This window comes from Quercus lobata, chromosome 4 (genome assembly GCF_001633185.2).
Source record: "Quercus lobata isolate SW786 chromosome 4, ValleyOak3.0 Primary Assembly, whole genome shotgun sequence".
In the NCBI taxonomy this organism is placed as follows: Eukaryota; Viridiplantae; Streptophyta; class Magnoliopsida; order Fagales; family Fagaceae; genus Quercus; species Quercus lobata.
The window spans coordinates 76577881-76589073 of record NC_044907.1 but is presented as its reverse complement, the minus strand read 5'-3'; the positions used below and the strand labels follow the sequence as shown (position 1 = coordinate 76589073).

The following is an 11193-nucleotide window of genomic DNA, read 5'->3' as shown; positions in this document are numbered from 1 at the left end:
ACTAGCGCGACGAATGGGACAATGACAAGCAAAACGATAGTCATCTCTCGACGGGGGACCGTTAGGAGAGGGAAGATCAAGAAGAAAACAATGTCCACAGTAGACAGGATGGACTAGAGGACACTAACCGCTCTTCGAAAATAGAAATCAGTGTGATGCACATGGCCTAGGACATGCAAATAATGAAGGAAAAGATGGACATGATGATGAACGGCATAAAGGGACGAGTGTCCACCAACTTGGATGAGTTAGTTTAGCAAACAAACTAATCCTTCACAATGAAAGTGACTTCCTTCCCCTTCCTTGCCAAGTTCCAGATGCCACAGATGGAAACATATGACAAATCATGGGACCCACTCAACCATCTACAGTCATTCAAAACCCTCATGCACCTACAAGGGGTTACAGATGAGATTATATACAGGGCGTTCCTTACTACACTTAATGGGCCAGCAAAGGTATGGTTCAGTAAACTGACCCCCAACATTGTCTCCACCTTCAAAGAACTGAGCAAATACTTCGTCACCCACTTTATTGGAGGGCAAAGTTACAAGAGGTCCTTAGCAAGTCTATTGAACATTAAGCAACGAGGAGGCCTTTTTGATTAATGAAGCCGACGACAAAGTTTTGGTCACCGCGTTCACCAACGGGTTGCAATCTGGAGAGTTCCTCTTCTCTATCTACAAGAACGACCCAAAGACGATAACCGATATGCTGTACAAAACCATGAAGTACATGAATGCTAAAGATACAATGGTTGCCCGAGGGGGCAAGTTGAAGAAGAGAGAAAGGCAAGATGATCCCAATCCAGACAAAGGAAGAAAGGCTACTCGAACAAGCAACCAAAGGATGATATGAGATTAAGACCTCTGCTTAGGAGGACTGTAAACTTCTCACCCCTGAATACCCCATTGGACCAAGTCCTCATGCAAATAAAGGACAACGTGACGCTAACTTGGCTGAACAAGATGAAGGGCGATCCGAACAAGAGGCCCAAAAAAAAAGTTCTCTCACTTCCATCGAGACCATGGGCATGACACTTCTGAGTGTTATGACCTCAAGTAACAAATTGAAGCCCTTATTAAGTAAGGGAAGTTACAACGGTACGTCAGGGGTGGAGAAAACCCACCACGGGGCCCCAAACCCAACCAATGGGTCGAAGAAAGACTAAGGGCCCCACTTAGAGAAATAAGGGTGATCGTAGGAGGAAGCATAATGGTTGGCTCCTCTAAAAAGGCAAGGAAGACGTACTTATGGATGGTGCAAAGCGTCCAGATTTCTAGACAACCTCCTAAAATGACTAGGGTCGACAACCCAAGCATCAGCTTTATAGAAGAGGACACTCGACAACTCCACCACCCTTATGATGACACCTTAGCCATTAGTTCGTCGATCTCAGACTTCAACACTCGACGGGTGCTAATGGACAAATGGGAGCTCAACAAACATCCTCTACTATCCTGCATTCCAGCAGATGAGGATCGATAAGGAACGTCTCCTACCCTCAAACACATCGCTAGTTGGATTTGGTGGCACCAAAGTCTTCCCTTCGAAACTATCACCTTACCAATAACCATTAGGACATATATTCAGCAGCTCACTAAGGAAGTCAGCTTCCTAGTCGTTGATTGCTCCTCTGCCTACAATGCCATCATCGGGCGACCTATGCTTAACCCATGGAGAGCAGCCACGTCTACATACTACTTACTTGTGAAGTTCCTAACGGAGTATGGATAGGAGAAGCATGTGGAAACCAGATGGCCACCTACGATTGCTACATTGCCATGTTAAAAATGGACAACCATTTGCAGGCATTAAGCATCAAGGAGCGACGAGTTGTAGTAGAACTAATGGAAGACCTAGAGGAGATCACACTGGATGACAACATCCTAGGTTGGATCACTCGTGTCAGCATGCAGGCTGATCCTATAGTTTGCAAGGAGCTCGCCCTCTTCTTGAAGAACAATCAAAACGTCTTCGCTTAGAGCTACGAGGACATGCTAGGGATTAATCCAAGTGTCATGGTCCACAAGCTCAATGTGTGCTCGTCCTTCCCTCCAGTTCGATAGAAGAAGAGAGTCTTCACCTAGGAAAGAGATAAACCCATAGCCAAGGACTTCCGTAAGCTGTTAGAGGCAAATTTCATTAGGGAGGTTTATTACCTTGAATAGTTGGCCAAAATAGTAATGGTCAAAAAAGCAAATGACAAGTGGAAGATGTGCGTAGATTTCACTAACCTAAACAAAAGTGTGCCCCTAGGATAGCTACCCACTCCCTTGTATCAACCTTCTCGTGGACTCAACGGCCGGACACCAACTATTAAGTTTCATGGACGCCTTTTCTGGATACAACCAAATCAGGTTGGATGGAGTGGACCAAGAAAGGACCTCATTTGTCACGAGCCAAGGGCTCTTTTGTTACAAGGTCATGTCGTTCAGATTGAAGAATGCAGGGGCGACGTACCAAAGGCTTGTGAACAAAATTTTTGTCTAGAAAATCGGGTGAAACATCAAAGTATACGTGGATGACATACTTGTAAAAAGTGCAAAAGAGAGTAGTCACCTAGATGACCTCTGGGAACATTCGAAAACCCTACGCCTCTACTACATAAAGCTCAACCCCAACAAATGCATGTTCAGGGTGTCATCAGGGAAATTTCTAGGCTTTATGGTGTCGTAGTGAGGTGTAAAGGCCAACCTCGACAAAATTCAAGCCATATTGGAGATGACACCTTCAAAGAACGTCAATGAGGTGCAAAGCTTAAATGGTAGGGTGGCGGCTCTCAACAGGTTCGTCTCCAAGACGACGGACAAGTGTTTACCCTTCTTCAAAAAACTAAAGGGGGTCTTCAAATGGACCGACAAATGCCAGAAGGCTTTTGAGGAATTGAAAGTGTACCTTGCATCCCCGCTGTTGCTTAGTCCATCCAAACTCGGTGAAGAGCTCTTCCTATACTTGGCTGTGTCTCCAACAGCTGTTAACTCAGCTCTTATTCGAGAAGAAAATCGCATACAATTACCCGTCTACTATACCAACCAAGCACTCCGGGAAATAGAAGGAAGGTATCCCCCCATGAAAAAGCTGGCATTTGGACTGATCACGGCTGCCCGAAAACATAGGTTATACTTTCAAGCACACACCATAGTAGTCTAGACGGACAAGCCATTGTGGAGGGCGATGAACAATTCGGAAGCAACTGTCTAAGAATTTTCAATACAATCACCAACTAGAAGCCATTCAGGAAATTCATTATTCTTCTTCACGTCTTTTGTGTTGTCAATTCTTTGAACTAAATCAGCCAATTAGGGTTGAAGCATTTAGATATGGTACAATCAAGTTCTAAATTTTTTCTGCACTTATATGCACATATGCACCTCACTTGTGTCCAACTAAACTAAATCCTGTAATACACTGACAGTGTTCAACCTATAAACTAAAATATTGCATTTAGTTTCACAGGTAATTTTCATATCAGCAGTCAACTGCAAAAAATCAACTAGTTTCAGTCATAAGCATGTTGCTGCTGCAGATATTTAATAGCTTGGAGGCTTGCAAAATTCTTGCTTTTTGTTTCACTCATACGCGCCACCAATGTTTCCCCTCAGTTTGATGGCCCAAAGGAAAGATATTTATCACTGGAAACTCTGGTGAGTCCTAGTCTTTATACTTTTCACTGCCAGTGAACTGACAAAATAACTACTTTAGTGTATGTGCATGCAATTCAAATATCCTGTTTTTTAATTTTATTTTATAAGAATGGTGTTTTTATTTTGGTAATAGACTATTAATTATTGCACACAAGAATTACAAAAATGACTGATAGAATCAGAGGAGGAGCTACCAGAGATATTCATTAAAAATCAACAACTAGAGTACATTCATCCTTTCACGACTGATAGAACCTCTGGTGGAAAGTATAAAAAAAAATAATAATAATAAATTAATTAATTAAAAAAAAAATTCCCACAAGGACAACGAGTAATAGCCCAATAGCTAAGGGAGTGAGCCACACCATTAGCATTCCTACTAACCCAATTAAACATACATGCAGGAGGCTGGAGCCACATAATAGCCTCGAGGATGGAAGACATTTCCCAGCTTGGACTTTGCCTCCTTTCTTAAAACATCCATGCACATCTTGGATTCCCCTTCCATTGTCAGCTCCCTAACACCCTTTTCTTTGGAAAATTGGAATCCTCTTTGCTCACTCTTTAAGAACATGGCCTTCCCAGTCTCGCAAAACAGCTGGCTATACATGCCTGCTTTGAATTGAGAGTGACATCACAGTTCACCTTGAACTTAATGCAGGAGGTTTTTGTCAGCTCCATAGTTGCCTGAGTAGAGATCCTGTCTGAGCTTAGCAAAGCTTTCAAAATTCTGCATTACTCTGGCAGGAAGCTTCATAGTTAAAACTTCAGTGGAATTAGATCAAGTTAAGTTCCTTAGCTTCAGTAATTAATCTATAACCACAGCAGCAAATAATGGCAACTGGTTTGTTACTCTGCCATCCAGGACTTGAGCTGGGGGAGCAACTACCAACATTATCAGATAAATACTTAAATTCACATTAATTGCATCAATACAAAAGGCACCAACCTAATCCAAACCACGCTACTCTAGCAAAGTCACATTCCAAACCACATAAAGTGCAGCTATTGTCCACCAAACACCATAATCTATTGATTTGACTTAGGTTTTGTTGGATATATTTGTGCCCCAAACACGAACAAGAAAAAAAAACACTTCACATCTTCGGCAAAAACAGATGGCACAGATATAGAACCATCTGGTGAACCCCTCCATTTCATTCATTTCATTTGGTTGTCTCTGGCTTTCTAAGCTAATCTAAGACAGATGATTGGACTGTTTCATGAATTTCATTCATATCCTCACAACATCCCTCTAGCACCTTACATCTCTTAAAGAAATGGGACAGATGATATACATCAAAGCTTTTCTATTTTTTAGATAAGAAAATATTTTCTTATTTGTACACAAAAAAGAAAAGGTATAAATTCTTTTACATCATAGTAACAAATTTGGGGAGGGGGGAGGGGGAAGCCATTTAATGGACCAAAGTCTCTGCCTTTGAAGCACTTATAGATATGGGAGATGGATTTCACACAAATATGTTGATAATGAAAATAAGATGTGAATTTTAAAGGGATACATCAATATGTATATGATCATATTTTTTTAATTAAATTGCAATTTTATTAAATTTTCCAGAACATGTTGGATAGGTCTCTGAAATTGATAACTAACTTAAAGAAATAAATTCAAATTTTGGACATTTAAGAGATAGTGGATAAGAGGAAGAAGCAGAGAGTAGCAATGGCCACTACGTAATCAACAGATATTGCTCTCGAAATTCACTCATGCACTACATATAACTCAATAGCGTCTAACCATGGATTCCCAACCAAATTCAACATGAGGTAAACAACCAGAAGATGCAGTTTAATTAAGGATAATACAGAAGAGAGGGGGGCCAATAATTGGAAGCAGTTATAAGCCTCAAGAAGAATAGAAATGAAGGTACAAAAGCCTAAACATAGAGATTCTATAGATCCCAGTCAGGCAGTCACCATAATACTAAAACTCATGTTGATCAAAATACTTGCATAGATAACCTTGACTAAAAATATTGCTTGTACGAGTTCAACCACAATACCCATTTAATGATTGACAAAGAGGTAAAAAATGATCTATTGTAAGTATGATTTTTAAACAGAACTTCCAGTAATTCACCCAATGCTCAGACACAACTGTGGATATCAAAAACAAAATGATATAAAAATATGCTTACATATATGGAAACTGCATACTTATACACACAGATATCAAGCCCTGGCAATAAAATGAATCAACGCAAATAAGTTTGATTGTTGGGGAGATCAAAACCAGTTAGCTAGACCAAAATCATGAACTATAAAATGACTGACTTAATTATGGCATTAAAGCAAGTCTCACAAGCATAGTCCATATCTACCAGCATTACACAGAATCTCTCTCAGCAAAGCAAATTCTCAGGTAACAACTTGTGAAGAAGGCATCTCGCCGTTCAAATTGATCTCTCTTCTACCACTAAGTGATATGAATTTGTCATAAAATAACAACAAAGGACATTTATCTATCAAATTTGAACCATCGTAAGCTTCTTTGAGAAAAACAGTGCTTTTTGCACCTTTATTAGTAATGTAAAACATACCATGATGCCTTATCAAGCAAAGCAATAATCGAGATGGTAACAGATACTCAGAATGAAATGCATCCAATTGTGCAGATGTCATTCTCTTCTCCATAGTCAAACTGAGAAGCTCATGGAGGACTGCCACCACCCGTTTTCGGGCTTTTGGATCCTTAGCTTCAAATCTCCTTGCATTTAAGTATGGAGAAGGGAAATCCATTTTCTGCCACCTCTCAATTTCCTCAAGATAACTTTTGTTAGGCCTAAAGCCTACAGGAAAACTCAGTCTAAATGCATTTGGACCTCGATAGTTACCATCTTTCGAGATTCTAACCTGCTTTCGACTCCCATTAAAGTCCGGAATCCCATCCTGTGCTGCTCTTTCCTCACGGGCAGTGACTGTCAATGAAGAGTCCCAATTTTCCAAATTAAGATAAGCCTTCCCATTGACATCCTTCACAGAAAAGTATTCCGGGTACTTTGGAATCAATGACTCCTTAAAGTCATTTGGCAAACCCAATTCAGATTCAATGAATTCTATCTTTTCAAGTGGTACTCTACAATCAACTGATAACATTAACAACTTCCTCAAATTTTTAACCAGAATCGGTTCCATCAAGTTCCTAGCTTCACCTTCTTCACTGGCAATCTTTTGGGCCTTACCAGTGAGCCTAACAGAAGGGGGTGTTCTGTTTGTACTGCCACCCCCTTCAACACAAAATATAGCAGGGTACTTCTCAATGACAGCCATGAAATTCCATTTCTGAACAAACCCAACTTCTTTTTCAAGGTCCCTGAGAAAGAGAGACTGCTGTTTCTGGGATTGGATGATGGACTTGAGCTGAAGGATCAAAGATGGTTTCTTTTGCAAGTCCATGACTCTGTCAAGTTCATGGACCCTGTGGTATATTTTCTTCTTGGGTCTTCTTCCTCCACTTGATTTGTGCCTCACTGGAACCCATGTCTTAGAACCAGTTTTTGAACATTTGAGAAGCTTGTTTAAGCTCAAGAACATGAATGTCCCCTGCATTTCCGAATAAGAACAAAGAGGTGTCTCTGGGACCAATCGTCGAACAGTTGGAGTGCAGGGTCTTTTAAGAGTCACATGTAGAGCTCCTTTCTTTGGAGGTTGAAATTGACATAGAAATAGAAGAGTTTAGCTGATATCTGAAAAGTTTCTTCGAAATCACAACTCTCTCAGACCTCATCGGACCTCAGAACTTAGTTTGGGAATTTATAAGCCGTGTCTTTTTTCTTTTCTTTTTTTTTTCTTTTTCCAGTAATATATTTTGGACTTTTTTTTAATTGATTTTTTAAGGTAAAAACAAACTGCTTTTCTGCTATTTTTTTAATTAAAAAATAAAAATCCATGAATTTTGAAATTTAGTCTAATTGATTCTAACATTTAATTTTCGTCTTCTTACATTTCATTTTTATATTAAAAAACTTATTTTAGAATAAATTGTAATAAAAAACTATTTAAATTAAAATTTGATTGAAGATATTTTTTTTAATGCTTCTTCTCAAATGATGAAGTCACTTATGGATGGTTTTGATGGAGATTTTTGGAATTGAAATTCCCTATCTCCCAAATTATCGAAAGGAATAAAGTTAAAGTGACTTTTATCCTTTTCTCAAAAAAAAAAAAAAAAAAAGTGACTTTTATCCCTAAAGTGGGAGTGATTTTGCATTTTATCCCTAAAAAAAAATGTAAAAAGTTATAATTGTATCTAAAAAAAATAAAGTTTTAAAAAGATTTACATAAGCCAAATAAGCTTAATATTTTATATCCTGTTAAGATTTGCAGGAGATTACCATCGTACACTCTTGGTGCGATAGTCACTCTACAAGTATAAGTGCTTGTGGGGTGTGGGGGGCAAGGGCCGGGGTTCAAGTCTCCAGGAGGGAGCTTCACAGACATATACATATAGATTAGACTAGAGAAGAATTTCTATCTTGTATCCAAAATATATATATATATATATATATATATATATTTGCATGAGATTACTGTTAAAAAGAAAATATTAATTTTTGAGAATAATATTAACTTATTAGCATTGCTTGGTCTCATTTTCAAGGAGAACTAAAGAACGAATCTTCCTTCAATGCTTGTTATAATAAATAGATTATTAAAAAAAAAAATTTGAAGGTCATGCCCAATAATTTTTTTAGGTGTGTGGGAAAATTTACTAGAACAATTCCTCTTATAGGGTTTACAACAATTATATCTAAAAAGTAAAGAGGATTGAAATTCCAAATTAACCTACGTGCATTTGAAGGTCATGCCCAATGAAAGCAATGAAGTCAGCTACTTTATTTGCTTTTCCATCAATATAATTTAGTAATTTACCTATAGACTTCCAGCAATAAGAAATTATGATGACTCTTTTCTAAGGCATGGTAATTTTGTGCATAAGTGAATAGATGAATCTTTATTCTTTATTGATAACGTTATTTAAAAGCTATAAAATTTTTTGTTAAAGGCCTTGTAATTGAATTGGCGTCTTTCCATGCACAAAGTGCTTGGGGGTCTAGGGGAGAAAGAGTTCGAGCTGTGAGATTAATAGCATATTGTAATTATTTTTCAAAAAAAAAAAAAAAAGCTATAAAACTTTTCCAAAAGTCATTATTTATTTATTTATTTAGATATACCAAAAGTCATTATTAAAAGAGTATCTCTTTCTCTAATGAAAACTATATATTGATGGGTGAAAATAAAGTTTATAGGAATAAAAGAAAACAAAAAAAAAAAAAAAGTTCAGACATTTATTTCTTTTGTCATTGAAGTGCATCATATTTATTGTTATGTTGGTTTGTAAACTTTGTGCAGTAAAATTTGAAATATTTTTAATAATATCCTTTATTTTGAAGTTATTCGACATCCTATGCTTTGTAAAGGAATTAGGTAGTATAAATTGTGCCTTTGTTAGCATTCAAACTCTCACCAAGGAAGTCAATACCGTACTGGAGATTGTATCGGTTTGGCTAGTGGTACGATATATTTTAGGTATCAGTCAATACCGGTGTACTGTAATATGCATTGCCATGAGTATTACAAACACCCCTAAAAGAAACAAGAATATTGATTTTGGTATTAAATTTTAGCTCTCTCTCTCTCTCTCTCTCTCTCTCTCTCCAAATTGGGGATAAATTACAAATAAATAAAAAATTGTATAGGTGGGTTGTACAATCTTTCCCCTACTCTTTATTTAAATTATTTTGTTACATTGCAATGAGTTTTCATGCTTTCACCTGCCAAAAAACCAAAATCATTTACTCACCTCCTAAAGCTACCATGTAATTTTTTTTTTTTGGGGATAAATTCTAACTTATATACTGGTAGTTAATTAGTTATGAATGAGATTGTGACTTATTTCAGCTTATGGGTTTCGTAATGTATGTTACTCTGATTCCCATTGTTCTGGCCCATGTTTTGCTTGTTTATTTCTTAAATTTGGTTTTATTTTGATAACTTCATCTCAAAAAAAAAAAAAAAAATAGTGGATTAATTGCACATTGGAAAATGAGTGTGAGTTAAAGAGGTTTAAAGTCTATACTATGTATTCAAGAGTTAAGCTCTTTTGAATATACACTACTATCAGTTTCTTTAAAACATTCTCTCCTCTTTCTGTGTGTTTTTAATAATAAAATTATTGTTTCTTAATATTAATACATTAAGATGCATTTATTTATTAACAAAAACAAAAGATACAAAATACTATTAGTTTTTTATTTGCTAATTTATTTTTGCTTTGTTTTTTAATAAAATTTATTATGTTTTGGGTTGAAAATTTACATGAATTTAGGCTGGACTGGGTTAAGTTGGGCCGATGGTTTTGGAGGTAAGAAGGCCACGCTACACGAAAGAGGTGCCTAAATATACATATTTTTGGGCTTTACCTATTATATATAAAATATACTTATCGTTACTTTTTTCATAAGGCCTGGGGGCGAGCCCCTTTGGGCCCTTCTGGGTCCGTACTCTCAGTTAATTTTCAAACAAAAAGTAACTACTAGCTAAATGGAATGTGCAAGCAAAATGCTTCAAATTAATTAATTAATTATTTATTTATTTTAAATGAGGTATGTTTGGAACATAGGGAAATGAAAGGAGAAAGAAGGGGGATTACATAGAAAGATTACTGAAATATTCTAAAATTTAGTGCATTCTGATTAGCTTTCCAAATTTGACAGTGTATATATATATATAAATATATATATATATATATATATATATATATATATATTTGTGTGTGCATATGCACATTTAAAGTCAAGCAGTGGCTTATTGAACGCCATATCACAATTCTTTCATTTTTGGGTATAGTTGTTCACGAAATGTGGCATGGGACATTTAACAATTTAGTATTTTCTGTACATATCAATGGTGGGTATCTTCACTCTTGATATCTAAGTAAGAGGACAAATCAATTTAGTATATTCTATACATATCTCCTCACTTTTTTTTTTTTTTTTTTTTTAAGAATTATTATGTTATAACATTTTCCTAACAAATTATAAGTAGTAATTGTTATTAGTTCTAATTTGAACCACTAAAGTTACTTTTTTTTTTCACCAATAAAAATCAGTAACAATCTGTCACTTAGAATTTATTGTAAAAATATTGTAGGTATAATATTTCTTTACTTTTTCTCTCTTACCACTTTCACAATTGACTTTCTTCTTTTTCATTATCTTTACCTCGTTAATGTCAAGTCACTTCATTAGAAATGATAACGTGTCTCCAACTCATTTTGACCTTGACCTATCCCACTCTTACCCTACGTGCATTTTTTTCTTTTTTTGTCTCAAATAGGAAATAAAGCAAAAAAATACATAATCTATTTCTCATGTGAGAGGAGGGAGTAATAATCTTGGACTTCACAATAATTACTTATCACTCATGGAGCGGTGAAATTAATAAGTTGTCCTGTACTACTGTCCCATTGCTATCTTTAGCTCCTGATTTTATTTTTTTAGAAAAAAAAAAATCCAGATGT

At 36.3% G+C, this 11193-nt stretch overlaps 1 protein-coding gene across 2 annotated transcripts; it reads right to left on the bottom strand.

Moving 5' to 3' along the window:
- Positions 1–3845: 3845 nt before the first annotated feature.
- Positions 3846–7427, bottom strand: LOC115988006 (protein WHAT'S THIS FACTOR 1 homolog, chloroplastic). Of its 2 annotated transcripts, XM_031111633.1 has the most exons (2): positions 6212–7427; positions 3846–4387 (listed from the first exon to the last, which is right to left on the bottom strand). In XM_031111633.1, exons 1-2 carry the CDS (start codon positions 7218–7220, stop codon positions 4383–4385), a joined length of 1014 nt encoding a protein of 337 aa, XP_030967493.1. In that variant the 5' UTR covers positions 7221–7427; the 3' UTR covers positions 3846–4382. The 2 variants fall into 2 exon arrangements, with proteins under 2 accessions (XP_030967493.1, XP_030967492.1); XM_031111632.1 differs by having other exon boundaries at positions 4323–7427.
- Between the last annotated feature and the right edge of the window lie 3766 nt (positions 7428–11193).

Excerpts from the sequence above, each read along its gene's own strand:
- LOC115988006 (XM_031111632.1), bottom strand. The coding sequence starts at position 7,220 with ATGCAGGGGACATTCATGTTCTTGAGCTTAAACAAGCTTCTCAAATGT.